Source organism: Eucalyptus grandis, chromosome 8 (assembly GCF_016545825.1).
Source record: "Eucalyptus grandis isolate ANBG69807.140 chromosome 8, ASM1654582v1, whole genome shotgun sequence".
NCBI classification, from domain to species: domain Eukaryota; kingdom Viridiplantae; phylum Streptophyta; class Magnoliopsida; order Myrtales; family Myrtaceae; genus Eucalyptus; species Eucalyptus grandis.
Window position 1 is genome coordinate 23,421,832 of NC_052619.1, and position 17,693 is coordinate 23,439,524.

Genomic DNA, 17,693 nt, shown 5'->3' on the forward strand with positions numbered 1-17,693 from the left:
ACAGGGGACAAGGCTTGAGAGGATCTATACAAGTGTGGTAATAGGATTTACTTTGTTGTCTATGCAAACAGCTGAGGCTATGTTCTGCTCACTGTAAGATTCACACAAGTCCTCAAAGCTAATATTCGATATCAAACATATGACCTGTTGTGATGCTAAAAACACTGCAATCAAAATGACATAGCAAAGGATCCACTGAGTAAATAACATAGCTTTAAACACTCATTGATACAGATGAGGGAAAAACACAGCAGTCAAAACAACATAGTAAAGGATCCACTTAGTAAATAACATAGCTTTAAACATATTCATTGACTCAGATGAGGCAATTAATGTATTTAATAGAATGGAGAAGGATCAGAATGAGAGAAACAAGTAGGAAACTAAATGCCTTCTGACCCATTGGGTTCATGGAAATGTTCAGTTTTGATTTTAACTGAAAATGAAAACAAAAGTGAAACAGTTTTCCATCTTTCAATTTTATTGAAATGTGTTTGGTATGTGAAAATGAGAACTCTCTTTTGAAATGGAATGGTAAAACACGCTAGTTCGTGTTATTTTCACAAGATACATATTTTCCTTGAACTTTATCAACTGCAAAATTTTGTATCTCCATGGAAATTCTGTATCTACGATAAAAAGTTACTTAACTGGAAAACACACTATTTTTGGCCAAAAACTACAGAACATACTCCATTTTCATACTGTGACCTTCCATTGGGCTTTAAAAATAGTTCTTCATCATTAAGAGAAAAGGAGGCTTCACTTACTGCTTAAGTAAACAAAAAGAAATTAAGTCTTCAACCAAAAAGAAAGGGGGATCAAACAAATTTTCAAGCTTTTGGCTTCCCAGAAGCTTTGCTGATGGACGAATCTCAATGGGTCTTGACCATCCTCAATTGAGGCTATGTAAAGCTCTGCCAGTTTTAATTGATGCTAAGATGCTTTATCCATGATTACTTGAAGCATAAGGTTTCTCTCTCTCTCTCTAATTATGCGCTTTCTTTCGCGCCTTCTTGAACAAAGAAGAAAGAATGTATTTGAAGATTTGGCAGCATGACCTTGTTTCTGATGAAGAAGAAATACTGAAAACTACTTTTATTTCTTTTCACACATTTCAATATTAACACTTTTTAACCTTTTTCAACATTTGGCAACAGTCCCGCAAAGTTATATGTAGTAACAAAGCAGGAGATCCTAAGTTCAAATTTTATTAGACCCTTTATTTGCATCCCCAATTACATATATCCACGCTTCAGTTTTAGGCAAAATCTCAGTCCACACATGATGGGGAGTTTACAAATGTACAGACATTAAACGTTACCTTCATCTATCAGTTTAAACTATTAAAAACAGTCAGGAATGATCCAACAAAATTATCCAAAAAGCCTTCAAAGGTTTTCAAACCAGGTTTTTAAGTCAAAATTATCACCATGTCCACACCAAACACATTTTCTCTTTCTCAAATGAGAATGGAACCAGGAATTTAAAGAATGTTATTTAAACAAGCATGCCCTAAAGTAGAAAACAGTGAGGTTTAAATCAATTCAGAAATTTAGAGTAAGCAAACCATACCTAAACTCAACGATGTTATCACTTTTTTAGATCCCCCAGACATCTTTGTTGCATCAAACATTGCAGTGGAATCATCCATCGTCTCCCCCTTCTTCAGCAAAACCAATGCAGATCCATCTCTCTCCTGTTCAGGCCTTTGAAATCGAAGCTCCAGGGAGAAGTCAGTTTCATTTTGTATTCTTGTTAAAGGAGAAACCACAATTGATAAGCCATCCTACAAGCAAACAGAACATTGACTAGAACAAAGTTACAGAGGCTTGACTATTTTTCAGAAGCAAAGTAAAATGCATGAGGACTGCTCTGGTGATCACCTCAGATTTACGGACAACGTCAAGTATGATATATGGTCCTGGATATGTCCTGGAATCTGTTCAAAGGTTATAGAGAAGAATGATACAAAATGAACTTTAGGCCGTAAACACTTGTCAGCAAGGACGATAACTTTCTTAACAAAATTATATATGCCTAAAAAGTTGTCATTTGAACCTCATCTATACGTTGAAAAAAAAAAAACCTCATCTATATGTTAATCTTAGCATACACAGAGCAATTCACAGCCAAGAAACAAATGCTATGTCATTTGACCTCATCTATATGTTAATCTAAGCATACACAAAAATCAATTCACAGCCAAGAAACAAATGCTATTTCACCAGTAGAATTTATACATTTATCTTATCAATTTATTACTCTATAGAAATTTGGATATGCAGCATTATCAAGGTGAGCTCCTGAAATCTAACTTCAATACTTTCAAGTAAAACAACAAGGTCCCCTACAAAAATTGTCTTTTTTTCCAATTTCCCCTTCAAACAAGATATTTTCTTAGGAAAGGTGGGACATTCACATTGCAATGAGCAACTGTAAGAACACCTGGACCTCAGTTCTTTCATTTTCTAGAAAAAAAAATGCGCACTGCCCTCACAAGTCAACTTAACTAATTAACAGAACAGGGCAAATTGCATTAATCTCCAAACAGCGGAAATTAGTATACCTGCTCAACTTTATTTCACAATAAGTTCAGATAAACAATTCCAATTTAATAAGCATGACCCACCTCCATTTCAACATTAACAAATTGATGTCACTTCTCTTTACCAATTCATTCGAAATTTATAAAACCTTTTGGCACTTAATTATACTTGTATGTTCTCCTTCTTTTGCTGATAGAAGCACATCAATAAGTTAATCATCTGAATCACTGTTTAGGTCTGTACTGGTAAACAATGAGAATGATAACTACTGATTAATGATTTGTAAAGTTCTTGGAGACATACATATTATTGGGTGCAATAAAATGTCTGCCAAGTAAATTTTATTGATAAACTAACCATATACCTTGCATGTAGCCATCTACCAGTCTTTTCTTAAGAAAATGGAAAACCACATTTTGCCCCTTTTTTATTCTAATTCTAGCGAGTCTAATGCAAAGAGTACGTACCATAAGATGTTGAACACTGGGTTTGGGACTAAACTATAATGACTTTTCGTTGAGAGTAAGATAAGGCCTAAGGCCCTAGAGTCAAAGCCTCGACCGATAGAGCTTCAAGCACTCCATGGTTGCCATCACAGTATGTGGAATTTAATGAGTTAGTAGATTTTGTCGCCCACACTCTTCAGCAATTTCATAAGCTAATTTGACTTGACCATGTTTCAAAGAGATCTACTGTTTATTGGGAGAAGTCCACCATTGTCCTACAAGTCCAGTGAACTGTAAGATAATTAGTTTGGTCATTTTGCTAATTCACATATAAAAAATTAATCAATGAGATATAGTTACAATTTATATAAACAATGCTCAAAGAAAGCTAGTTTGTATGTCTAATCCAAATTTAGGAACTTGCAGTTGAATAGATTTTTTTTTCTTTTTTTTTTAGCCATACAGGCATTGACCAGGTTCAACTGGTCCAGGGATTTGAACCAGCAAACTCCCAGTCCCAGGTCAAAGCTCCAGCCACAACACCACATTTGTACTAGCTAACTGATACAGCAACAACACTACTAATTCCTCTCAAACAAGAGATTTAATTATTCATGATGAGTGACACGTAGACAATCAAAAGCTAGAATTTGCAAAACAAGAGATTCAACTATACATGATTCTGTAAGGAAAGAAGATTTCGATGGCCAACCTTGTGGTGACACAATCCGTGTCCTCCATGCAATTGCTTGAGTTTCCAAGTATGAAAGATGTATGGAAGAAGTTGTATATGAACCTAAAGCGAGTTGGACTGAAACAACAGCTGCACAATCTGGATCTTGATCATTAAGGCATCTTCCAAAAGTACACAAAAAATGGGTCAATGTTATCGTTATATGCTTGTATTGACTTGTATGCATATATTTGCATGTAGTGGATGATTTTGATAGGCAACTTCAGATAAGATAAATGCCATGGTAACTAAATGCTCCCAGACACAATAATACTATTATTCCGTATCCACTAAATTTCATACATTATTTTCTTCATCTCTAATTCATCTATTATCTATGTTTAAGGCCTCTTATTGTCAACCACAAAGCTGCAAACTTTGGCACATACCACAGACTGAAAGGAGCAAAACGAGCTAGACCTCCTTCAGTGGTCAAACATATCAACAATCCATCAAGGCTTAGAGCATTTTTCCCTAAAATTGAATGTCTTGATCTATTCAACCACTGATTGTGCTGACATTTCCAAGTTTTATCTTTTCAATGAGAATAAGAAAAATATTTTCCTGCTTTTAACTGTAAGATTACTAAGCCTCTAGGCATTTCATGCTTTAAAACATTGTGGCAGCTCTTTAACACAAACATCTCCCAACTTGAAGGTTGGAATTGGGACGCACCCCTTTGGTTCTTTTTTTATCATTCCTTCAGTGCTCTTAATATACTTACTCATGAAAAACTAAAGGAAGCTAGCTAGTTCATTCAAACGCTCAGTGAAATCCTACCTCAACACTTGGTAATAACGTCTCCAGAAAATCTTAACATCTTTAGCATTGTCTGTGCAATGAATCACCAAATTTATCTTCTTAAAAGGATAGAAAGAACACGAAACCAACAAAGCAAGGCATGACTCTATAATATAGGTTTATTCTTTATTACATAGATGCCAGGGGAATCATGCTCATTCTTAGGAAATTAAATCCTAGTAAGAACACCCTTCCACAAAGGGACTTATACAAGTTGCACCTTAGATGTATAATGAAGCCACAAAGGACATGTTATGGTTTTGGAACATTTTCCTACAACATTAAGCCCACAAAACGCTCAGTGAATTCCTACAACAACGCTCCTGGGAATTGGACCCTGCTATCTTCACAGTTTGATGTGTAGCCTGGATTCGTGGTCTTAGCGTGTGTTGTTTTTTTCTTGTCTTTTGGCCGCTTGGCCTTTGCCTGGCTTCCTTTCACTCTTTTGAGACTGTTCTTTTGAGTGCGAGTCTTTGAATCCGGTTCTTTGTATTTTTTGCCCCCCTTTTATATTACTTACTTATCAAAATAATAAAAAAATAATAATAATAATAAGCCCACAAAACTTTTGACAGCCAAAAAGGAAAAAAGATAGGACTATGAGGTTTAAGACTACCAATTCACTTGACTTAGCATACTTACCAGGCACATGCAAGATGACCTTTCCCAATGCATGCTATTGCTGGGAAAAAGGGTACACGACATCCAAGTTGAGTAAAGAGCGGCATACCGATGAGGTGGTGATGAAAATTAGAAGATATGCCAAATCAAGTATCATACCTTGGGTCTATATAATAGAATATGTGAAAAATTGAAAATGCATGTCATATTGTGTGATGACATAACGTCAATTGAGCTCAAGGGCAACTCTATGCACTTTGTAAAGAGCTAGGTTCTAATGTACCAAATTTTGAGTTATTAAGTGTAAGAATGTTCAAATGGAGTGTAGCTGAAATGAGAACACTTGTTTGAGATGTAGACATATACAAAAAGGAAAGAAAGTGAGCTAGTGATGTTAACCATGAAAGTTGAAAGAGCCCCGACTGAAGCTAAGAACACAGTTGAATAAGGTGGTTTTGACTTGCAAAAAAGACAACTGCAATGAGCTCTTGTGAGAAAAAGTGACTTTAGGGTAATAGAGCAAGTCAAAAAGGGTGGAATGACATCAAATATAACTTGGGAATCCTAAGGAGGATATGAGTCAATGGACCTACCAGAGAAATTGACACTTCATAGGAAACAATGACGAAAAATGTTCTTGTCTATGCTTCAAACAACTTAATCCAGTTATAAAGAAATGGATGAGGCCACTATAGGAACCTAATGTGTGCAAGAAGTGAGCACAGTGATGACTTATAATATAAGTATTTACATATTGAGTTGACTATAATGTTGCAAAAATTTTGGTCATCCATTAACTCCTCACCTGAGTCAATATGAGCCAAATGAGAAGCAGGAACATGCAGATGGCAGAAGTCCCATACAGATAACTAATCCCTCAATCGAGGGATGTTTTAAAGAACCTTGTTTCACAACAAGTTCATTCTAAAGAAAGAGCTTCTCATTCCAAGAAAGTTTGGCTCTTTTTGGGTCACATGCTTGATCTTGCGCTCTTTGGAGCTTCCAAATCATCTAATCTATTTATGATGTATTCATCTTGATTCTACTAGTACTTGAGAAAGTATAGGGCACAAGTAAAATAACTTCATTCTAAAGGAAGAACTTCCCATTCTAAGAAATTTTGGCACTTTTTGAGTCAAATGCTTGATCATGTGCTTTTGGAGTTTTTAAATCATATAATTTACTTATAATTATGTGATGAGGTTGGTTAAGTAGTCAGTATTTCTAAAGGAATCAAAATCAATTGCATGGAATTAAGACTTATCAGAGACATACACTGGCATTAAGCATACGAGGCCAAAATCTTTGCCTCAGCCCTCCCCATTATCACAGATGCTTCCTTCTGAAGGCCTTTGAATTAGTCACAAGTTAATTCTTGCTTATGCTGCTACTCATTCATTAAAAATGAAATTTTTTATGGTTCACACGGTACAAAACTGACATTTCTTATTCCATTTTCACGCAATTGTTCAAGTGAGAATAGGCTTCTACATTAGCATTGGAATTCCGAACTTCCTCTTAAAATGGTTATTCCCTCTTAATGCTAAAGTAAATTCCTGTTTGCTTGTTTAGGGGACTTATACGGACCTTATATTGACATTGTCTCCCATTGGACATCCTAAGACAGCATCAAAGTCAGGTTCTACCCCAGTTTATCACGTGGAGTCTGATTTTCGTTCTAGAGTTATTCCATTCCAACTTGTACATTCTTTAGGGGTCATGAACATGCAATCTTCTCATGTATATAACTGACAATGCAACTCAGTTACAGCTTCCATCAATCATCGGTTTAAGTATGGATTTGTGATGGTATCGTACCCTAGCCAGCATCCACATATGGTTCTTAAGATTGGGATTAATAAACCGTTTTCCCAGCATAATTGATCTTCAAGTACTCATGTACTAGCTGGGAATTAATGCTGCAGTAGATGAATGATAGTTCATCAAGACTACCAGGAGAAAAACATTAATATGTTGGTAAGAAGTGTTTCATGGTTATCCTCCATGCATTCGTCAAAATTTTTAAAAACTATAAGCTAAGATTGTCAAACCAAGAAACCATTTAGAGAAGATCATAGGAAGATCCTACAGTAAATTCCCAGACTCTGGATAAGAGAGTATGTACGTCACCTCAAGTATACAGAAGCACACTGCTTCCCAGCTATCTTTGAAGACTGGTTGCCATAGAACTGACAAAGAACATTAGCACCTGTCTGGTTTTCCACCTGGAATTATTCAGACATAAGAGATCAACTTTTACAGGTTCATTCGGGGGTTGGTTGTAATATGAAGGGATGATAAACATCATATGCAGATCAACTATATCTAAACAGTCTTAGCAAATCAATAAAATCAGGCACAATAGGGAGGTTTGATCACAGCATATGCAAATATCAGGAAATAGAAATTCAGCCTAGATGGTTTTGTCACCTGGTGCATGGCAAAGCATGCAAGTACTACAGTGACCATCTATTTAGACAGCAGGATACTAACTTTTAGATTTCATGCCTAGATTAGGTACTTGATTCAAGCATCTCATATGTGAGGCATGACTCCGAAGATTCAGAATCCACTGGCTTCAGCTTTCAGATCACTTCAACTATTGTAATTCAATTTATTTACAATAGAATTCTTGCAGGATGTTTATTTTAAAGAAAAGGATGTAGAAATCAAGTTCCTCTACAATTCACTTGTGTATCAGCAAATCCAGGGATTAAAAGTTGCACGAGTTGGCTAAAATCGCATTACATATTCCCAATAAATTATTGACAATCCAAAATAATTACTTAGTGCAATTTAATTTATTTTATCTACAGTTCCTTTCTTGTATCAAATAAAACATGCATCACTATTGTGACGGACTAAAGTAAATTACACCATGTTAAATTTTTACCCCTAATTACTAACGATAAGTGAGTCTGTTGCAAGTGAAAAAGTTTAATTAGATAGAGAGAGAGAGAGAGAGAGAGAGAGAGAGAGAGAGAGAGAGAGAGAGAGAGAGGCTAAATGATCGGATACAATGTAGTATATTATGCATTCCACTTCCATGAGGGGACATACTTGGACAAGTATACTAACTTCATGTTGTATGCCACTGTACTCTATACCAGAAAGTTAATAAGTTTTATACTGGTCCATCATGCACATAAAATGAACTATTCCTTCCACCTCTGAAAAAAGTTTTCATTAAAGCAGCAGTTTTATGCTACAATAACAATGCACATCACCCACATTTAGGTGTTCCAGTTGGTGCATGAGATGATACCATATCTTGAGAATTGAGATACACAAATCATGGCAAATAAGCATGCTATTATTATCTGCAAATGTAAAGAAGCAGAGTGAATTGTTTCAAAGAAACACCTAGTCACTTATATTAGCTTAAACAGGAAAAAACCTTGCAGAGGTTGGATAGAACCAAGGCAGTTCTAACGGTGTATGGGCCGCCTATATTCAATTCTCCAACCACAAAGAGAAGTACATCCAACGAAAGCTCAGTTAAAGACAAATCCAACTGTGAACAAGGAAAATACAGATTTTCAGATGCATGCCGTGGTAGATTGCAAAAAAGAATTTCCATTAAGATATCATGCTTGACAACCTCTTTTATCTTGCAGAATAATGAGATTGGAAGTCCACGCTTCAGAATATCCGATCCATGAATCTGTAATCTAGAACGGTAGTATACACATACTTCAACAGGGTGCATAAACTCTCTCCTACACCATATAAAACGAACTTAGGGAAAAACACAGACTACAGACATGCATAGACAAACTTGCATGTGTGCACGCACAGAGAGAGAATTTTCATCATAAACAATTACCATGCATTCTTCTGCGCATCAAAATAGTCTAGCAAAGCCGTAAATGCACATATAATTCTGACTTTAACGGGCAGACTTTGCACAGTGACCTTGGTATCAACAATGTGACCTCGAAGGAGAGGAATACTATCCACTGTGCCCAAAAGTTCATGTACAATTGTCACAGAAACCTTGTCAACTTTAACATCAATACTAGGAACAAGTACTCCCTGCCTAGATTTCCTCTCTTCAGGCACGTGTTTATTGTCATGCAGATCCCTCCCCGAGACATCAGTTGGAGCAGTATCTTGAAGCACTTTAAACTTGAATGGATTTCCTGGTTTTCCCACAAACTCAGGAATCCCATTGACAAAGGCAATGGGACTGTCATTTTTTTTGTTTACCAGGTAAAAGGTATGTTTGACCAACTGATTGTAAGGCTCCCTCTCAATATCAACCTCAAAATTGTCAGACTTATAGGGATCTGCTCTCCAAAGTGCCCAGCTACCATTATTACTACTGGAGACTTCAACAAAACCGGAACCTTGACGATAAGCTAATTGGACTGGGTTCCCAGTCTCATCCTTCACATGCAGTGATGTTAAAGAGAACCACAGTATAGAGGACCTCCACCTCCTTTGACTGTGGTACTTGACCTATGTGAGTTAAGAATAGGTACTTCAGTTACCTTAGCATCGATAACGGGGAAAAACTAATGCACCAAAAGAAGCAGATACATCAATTGGATAAATCATGTTCTTTGAAGAGTAAGAGGGAGATACTTTTAGATCCAAATGATTACTGCTATTTGCCATGCATAAAAATTTTCCAAAGCATTTTTTGTATACCAATGTACGTGATGACTTAAGGGAACACTTTTTTTCTGTTTCAGTGAAACAACTCTAGCTCAAGACCAAAAATTGCAATGAAAGCTTCAAAAGATAACTATCACATACCCTGAAAAGAGCCCGTTCTCTGACAAGAGAATAATGAATAGAACCAACTAATTTGCACTTAGTTGTTTCACCTTCAATGGTGAAATACATGTGTTCATCAATGTCTTGAATAGCAACAATTGCTCCTGTATAATAGTAGATCTTTCTAGTTAATCATCAAAACATTGCAATATGAAGTCCGAACCATCTAATCAAATTACCATCTGGTACGATTTTCTCAAAAGTTTCATCCACTCCCTGGTTATTGGACCAATGCCTCAGTTGTAACCCAGCAGTGGTCCCCTTGGTTGCTGCTCCAGGCAAGGCCCCAACAACCGATAAGAAAATCTGATGGGGATGAAAACTAATCAAAGGTAGCAACAGAGTGATAGTCCAAATAAAAGCAAGCCGATGCATTATAACACAAATCGCTAGCTTTACGAAATTGTCATGTCACTAGCAAAAATTAACCAAAACTTCAACAGAATTTATGTGACGGAACAGATTTAGGACATGTGGCACACATTCCAGCGGATGACAGTCAACACACACTGGATCGGACAAGAATTTCCTCAGTCCATTTTCTGATAGCAGTCTGCCTTTCAGGCTGTGTTTGGTTCAGCATTCCTAAGGGGCTTTCAGCCTCCAAAGCCCTGTGGGGAATGCTGGACCGTTTAGTAATTTTTTTGGAGTTTTCATTTGAAAACCAGCATCGGGAAGGTTGAAAGCCCAATGCTAGTAGAGACTAGCTTTGGGCTTTCAATATTTAGTCAAATGCTGAACTCATTTTTCTTCCAAAACTACCCCTACCAATTCTTCAAATTTCCAATTTTGTCCATCATTATTTTTTTATTAAAAATGACCAAACCCTTTGTTGGTCCGGCGAAAGGCTACGGCTGCCAGTGAGCTAGATCTAGATTGGTGCCGGCGGCTATCAATCGAGGTCGCTTGAGGTCGGGCAATCTCTAACGAGGGTCATGCGAACTCGACAAGGGCCGCTAGAGGTCACCTTGCCTGGGTCATGCGACCAACCAGCGGCCCTCGCCGTTGGGCAACCTCGACTGATGGCCACTGATGCCAAATCTGGCTCGCTGGTGGCCATAGCCCTTCGCCGGACCAACAAAGGGTTTGGTCTTCTTTTTTTTTTAAAAAAATTATGTAAATTATATATTTTATTTTTTTCAATTTCAAACAAATAAAAATTTAGAAAACTAATATTAATCACCAAAGGGCTTCTCGAATGTGTTTTCTACCAACCGACATTTCTCTTAAAGTTGCTTCTCAAAGTGTAGTTTACCAAACGGCTTTTGCATTTATCCAAAGCCCTTTAGGCTAAACTGCTTTGCATTTGCCTAATAGGCTTTCAAAATGTTAAACCAAACTCACCTTCATTGTTTAACATAACACATTGAAAAAGCATATCTATACTTTCCTTCTAAAACTTTCTAAGAAAGATTTCTATAGAACTTGATTCCTTGCCACTTACAATCTAATTCTAAAACTGAAAAAACCAATGCCTTCAAATTGGACTAGTTATGTTCCACGTCTTTCCAATGACTACTAGATTTAGCCTAATACATTCTTTTTGGGAGGAGGGGAATCTGGAATTTGGAGTTCATACCTTGCATTAGAGCATTAGAGAATTCCCAACTAGATCAAACAGCCAGTCACTGATAAGTAGGAATGACATACAGACAAGAGAGCTCAAGTATATTGAGATCTTTTTGCTTCTAAAAATTAAACAGCTCGAAATGCAACTGTTGGAGCACAAACAGATCTGATGAAAATTAATTACTTACCTGTATTTCAGACAATGAAATGTTCATGTCAAATCCTGCAATTGAACCACGACCAACCAAAGCATAATTTAAGTCCCCAGGACCACAGTAGGCCTTCTCCACATGTATCAAAGCACCAAAATGCTTCAAAATGAACTTCTTATCTCTTGAATGGAAGACCCTCATTGAGGAGTTATGTGCAACAGAATGACTTGAAGATGGAACGTCTTCTGACAAGGTGGCATTTTCAACTGAAGCAATACCATCTTCACCTCCATATTTTATGGTAGGATTTCCGGATGACATTTGTCTTGAAAGAGAAGGAAAATGAGGGACATAATTCTCACCATCGACATTTTGATCATGAACTAGGGAAAGGACTGACAAACGAGAGAAGTCAAATACAAGTTCTTTTCTCATATTTTCTGTTACCAGGTTCGAACCTATATCAACCTCAATCACAAGTTCCCGAATAACACCTGCATCACATGACTATAGTATTATGCACCTGTGTCATGACTAAGGGATAGTGAGCAACAAAAGGATGAAAATACCAGATTTGTCTTCAGCCGCAAGAACAAAGGATAACTGAGATATGTCACAGCAAAAGGCTTCCAACTCCAGAAGTGCCAATCTTCTTTGTGCTGACGAATGGAACACAACTTCATCACTATCCATGATGTTGTTTTCATTAGAAGTTACAATGTCTCCACCCAGCTCACTTTTTCCGATGTTCTTATAATGTGATTGGACACCAAGCAATACATCTTCCACATGATGTACAAAAGAAGTATAATAACCAAGGAACACAACCAAAGCTGTTGTCTCAATCACCAGAAGACCACCCTGCTCATTACCATCATAAATTACATTCTGGGCAAGAGTATGGCTGAAGCTTACATATGAACATGAATGAAAGGGGGATGAGAAAGAACATTTCCAAGCATTAAAGAAAATTTGTTTTTCAAGATGATGAATAAAAAAATTGATTTTTTTTTTTTTTTTGGCACATTAAGTTACCAGAAAGAGAGCAGATACTAGAGGCATCAAAAGGAGGCAGAATTTATCTAATAAGTGAATTAGCACCTGCATTTTACATGAAACTCTCTGAAAAGTTCCCCCAATGGATAATGAAAAAAGTAGCTCGCTCATCTTGTGTTCCCCAAGAAGGAAACACTTCATTGAGGATTTTCCCATCCAAATTTGACTAACTTGAATATTTATGACTAACGAGTGACCTGGTCCAGGAGCAATGGAATGCAAAGGAGATTTCAAATTCTCAATAAGACTAAATGACCGCAGACTTAATCTTCTCGACTCAGCCATCAATGATAAATTCCTACTTATCGTCGACCAGCTGTCTCCATAGATGGAAAGAAGTTCATTGCTCACTATGTCTTCACAGGGAGAACTCAACAATGAAGTAAACAGCAAGTTTGAAAGACCTGCTTCATATAAGCAATCAACAGACTGCAGGACCATATTCCTTAACTGAGAGACATCAATGGTGGTTTCTGTTTGGCTGTTATGCCTGAAAATGACCAAATGCACCCCTGATAGATTGAGAAGAACTTCCATTTTCCCTTCTTCACACAATAACTCCAAAAATATTTGCTTGGTAAGAATCCGGATGCCAGAATCAGAGGCAGTATGTTCATCCAGCTTCATAGCATCAAAAGTTGTTGTAAGATTATCCATACTATAGCATATTCTTGATTTCTGAATGAATAAATCCATGGAGTTGAACTGGAAGGTGCTTCTAAGCATGTATAACACACATTTATTTACTGAAGCTGATTCTTTTATACTATTCTCATAAAAATTACGTCCATCAGCCCCCAGATCTTGCCTCATAAACTCTTGAAGCTCTTGAAGAGGCAGAGTAGAAGCAGTGGATAAAGTATAAGAAATTCCAGATAATAAATCTACAACTACCTGACCAAAAAAAAAAAAAAAAAAACGATTAGATTAATGAATGCATAGAGAATTCATTATATTGAAACCCAATTTAACCTACAAATGAAAAGAGAGGAGAAGAAGTGAAATTTTTGTTTTTTAGAAGTACTGATGGTGACGATCAATTTGAAGGGGACAAGGGGACAAGGGGAGGAACAACACAGGTATAAGAACAACTTGAAATAGTAGTATCATGTCAATGTAAAACAATCGCCTAGGAAATTATGACTTTCTTTAGTGGAAATATATATGTATATCTTTTGCCTATCTAGAGACCCAAAAGGACAAATACATACTGCATTTATTCTCAAGAATTCAAGTATATGCCAAACGATTGAAGAGGGAAATGCACTCTCGTTGGAAGCTAACAAAATCCATATGGAGGTCCAAAATACTCAACCTTCATTGCATGAAACACTCAAATACACAATCAATCCTATGCCCATCATCCTGTCACCTTGCCTGTTATGATATTTCAATTGCAAAAAACATTCGTTGTGTTGAATGCCACAGCTATTCTAGTTATCTAATAGAGTTACTAATCAAGGTACATAACATTTATCTTCAACTATCATAAAGTTAGAACATAAAGAGAAAGAACATCAGTTAATAAATGATAAGAAATGAACATCCAGAAAAGAGTAATAAGACAAATCAACAGTAAACAACCATTAGAATACTTGAAAAAGAAAAAATAGAGGACCATGAAAAGCCAAACATGATAACCTATCAAACAAGAAAGAACTTGTGCATTCGTAGACATATGAATATCTCTACCTAAATGGCCTAGAAGAATGGTTGATGGCAAATTTTGAGTAGACAGTCTCAAGACGTCCAACATGAAGCACCAGGGGATGGAATGCTGAAGTTAAAAATGAATCAACTATCAGAACTCAACTCATGAGAACAGACCGAAAGGAAACAACAAGGACAACAAACTAAGCCTTAAACCACTAAATTGAATTAGCTACATGAAGGGACCGATTCAATCTGAGTGGATTGACTGAACACAGAAAGCCTCCTACTGGGAGGCAAGCTTAAGTTAAAGCATCAAAGGGGATCCTACACTGGAAACTTCTAACAGGACTTTCACTAAATACAAATATGAAATGCTAGAAATGGGGATCATTGTAAACTATTCCACTAGATTCTGTATCAAGTATTCTAAAAGATCTAAAAACTCCACATATTTTCATTACCATCTCCTTCCAAGTCCTTTTTCTGTCTTCCTCCACCCCTTTTTACCCACTGCATCTCATATTTACAAAGGGCCAAAAAGCACTCTAAAGAAGGAACGCCAATCTGAGGGCTAAAAGATGTTTGATTACAACTGTTACAGACATCAAAGCTTCTTTAAGTATTGCGGGAAAAAAACAAAAGACTGCAGTAAAAGGGCATCAAGGAAGATCCCATCTGTATCAACAAAGATCTGAAGCTTAGGGTTGTAATGATGTGATGCCAAACCAACCAGCTTCCTTAGATCTCTTCCAATGAGAAACCAACATTTCGCAACTCAACAAAGTTTTCAAATATAAAGGATTTGGTAAACGAGTCCCCTTAGGGTACTTGTTAAATAACCAAATCAAGAAAGTTTATAGTTTCTCATGTGGTGCTTTAGTTTGAAAATCAAAGCATGAATATGCTTCACAAGTGTCCTAGGAGTACTCATTAACAATATTATCACAAAATTCCTAGACACCAAGCTAAATTAACATATAAGAAGAAACTTTTATATGTGGATGTGAGAGAGAGAAGCATGTTCCTCCCCCCTATAACAGTGTCCACTCAATTAAGGAAGTTTAATGATGAGTCATAAAATTTTCAAAAGAAAAAGTTAAACCTTCTTACATAAATTTTACCCATTTAATGAGGTAGTTTGTCAATTAGAGAGACTTACAAAAAATCGATAATTGCCAGGTACGAGTTATCTATAAATGTAATGTCCAGTATTTCCCATAATTCCACCAAAATGGATTAAAAAGATGGGCCTCTTCCATTAAATAATTTTCTTAAAAAGGTTTTAAAGCTTTTTACTCGGAAATTTACTAATTTGTAAACAGATGCATGCAACACATAGGCAAGTCATTAAATTTGCAAGGTCTGAGAAACGAATTCTTCCTTGATAAAAGTGCTAAGCTTTGGCCTGACTTTCAAAAAATATTGCCCGGATATGGAGCTGTCAGTTCAAGTATTGTGAAGACTAATTTTAGCTAATAATCAATTCCTTTCGACAAATTTTTCTGTTTTAGTACCACCCCTACACAATACAGCTTCAGGAAGAAGCCACCTATACACAAAATTAGGGACCAAGGACTCTTTCTAACATTTCCAACAAACCAGATGAATGAAATTGAAGTTTCCTGCTATACCAAAAGTGAAAAGTGTATCACCCATTATCCCTAAAAGAATATCAAGAGGATTTGACTTCTCAAAATGTTGTTTTGTTCCTGTCTCTTTGAATAAGCCAAAAACAGGGAGAGGAATCATCTCACTAATCTGCTGCACGAGCTGATAGTCCCTCTCCGAGCTCAAAGTTCGTGTTGCACTGTGCCTGAGCTCACCAAATTTAGCCCTATAGGCCAAATGTTTCTGGTCCAGCTACAATGTAAAAGTAAGTGATTCCCACTCTCTTCTTCAGTCTAGCACAAAAAAACCTATTAGCCAGTATTTTTCCTCTCTTCTGAAGATTATCTCAAAGTTAAGATTATGTCTCCAAGCAGCTTTCCAAGTGAAGATTTCCACAGGAAGATGTGCTCTCTTGTAATTGCAACTGAGTTATAAAGAGATCGAAATAACAGGATTGGACAGAAAAAGTTCAGTGGAGCAGCAAATTCACGTAGCCTATCATCATCACTCACAGCTAACATACAACTCAAAAGATTTCAACAAAGCTTCAAGCTCCCAATCTCCAGCCCTAGGTAAGAAGTTAACCAGCCACACTCAGTCATTTTCTCTGGCTCCCAATCTTGAGTCCTATGTTCTCAAGCATCCATACTCCAGTCATTTAGCGTAATCAATGACTACTATTGAGGCCTCAGTGAGAGGGGCTTGTCTCTAAAGTCCATGAATAACAAAGATCACTTGTAATTTGCAATTAGGCTGCTCTTGACATAAACAGACATGAAAAGCCTAATTATATTCAAAGGACATATTCAAAGACAGATTTATCGAGACACATCAGCCTCCAAAGAAGCAAATCAGTCGGTCCAAACAAAACAGGCTCCAATCAACCAAACACAAATTTTCTTGCTTCAAATTTGTTTTATGCGCATCTCAGCTTGAATGGTCTCAATTTTTACTATGTCACCTGAAAGGAAGTCAAGGATTCACAGAATCATACGGAAACATCAACAGACAATGTGTGCATGCATATGCTGTGAATAAGAGATATATCTCCAAGGATCAGAATCACCTGAGAGAGAACACACAACTCGTCCATGTATGCTATTGCCAGAAATCCAGAAGCCATCCCACACAAAGCCGCAGAGAGAGTAATGACAGTTCTGCTAAATAAATGAAAGTATTCCCTGCAAAACAAACATTTCCAGAAGAAAATAGCTACTTATCAGAACCTTTTTCCAGTTCTGTTGACTTGCTATCGATTTGGAAAACAGTATCGCCTTTTAATTTTCACTGCAGTGTTTTGTTGCAGTTGTAACCTTGTCACAAATGAGGAAAAAAATGAGAGTATTTATGTACATCCTTGAAACACATTACTAAACTCCAAAACTGCAGAAGAAGAAGAAGAAGAAGAAGAAGAAGAAGAAGAAGAAGAATATGATAATGACAAAATTGAACAGAACGGTCGCTCTGCTACTTCATGCTGAAATATCTATCGTACATTACCCCATGAAGATGGTAAAATGTATTTGTCCAACGCCTAAGGAATATTTGCAATACGCTGAGAGAAATCACTATGTTTTACTTCTGTCAGATCAACCCATTACAGATTGGGGTTCTAGACATTCATGGATGAATTTCAAAATTAATCTTTAGGAACTAGACCTCCTCTGTTTAATACAAGGGAAAGACTTCTTCTAAAGGAACTGTGGATAAAGGTCCAACCAAA

The 17,693-nt window shown here is 36.7% G+C and overlaps 1 protein-coding gene across 1 annotated transcript in view; it reads right to left on the reverse strand.

The window, feature by feature from the left end:
- Positions 1-17,693, reverse strand: part of LOC104457236 — a 34,785-nt gene that overhangs the window by 12,285 nt on the left and 4,807 nt on the right. The window contains exons 4-16 of the mRNA XM_039299744.1: positions 17,037-17,151; positions 12,755-13,603; positions 12,223-12,514; positions 11,690-12,147; positions 10,112-10,238; positions 9,912-10,036; positions 8,977-9,611; positions 8,752-8,869; positions 8,548-8,664; positions 7,281-7,375; positions 3,708-3,850; positions 1,887-1,942; positions 1,576-1,789 (exon numbers count right to left, since the gene is read on the reverse strand). Coding sequence (XP_039155678.1) covers positions 1,576-1,789; positions 1,887-1,942; positions 3,708-3,850; positions 7,281-7,375; positions 8,548-8,664; positions 8,752-8,869; positions 8,977-9,611; positions 9,912-10,036; positions 10,112-10,238; positions 11,690-12,147; positions 12,223-12,514; positions 12,755-13,603; positions 17,037-17,151 — 3,344 coding nt within the window. The remainder of the gene's footprint in view (positions 1-1,575; positions 1,790-1,886; positions 1,943-3,707; positions 3,851-7,280; positions 7,376-8,547; positions 8,665-8,751; positions 8,870-8,976; positions 9,612-9,911; positions 10,037-10,111; positions 10,239-11,689; positions 12,148-12,222; positions 12,515-12,754; positions 13,604-17,036; positions 17,152-17,693) is intronic.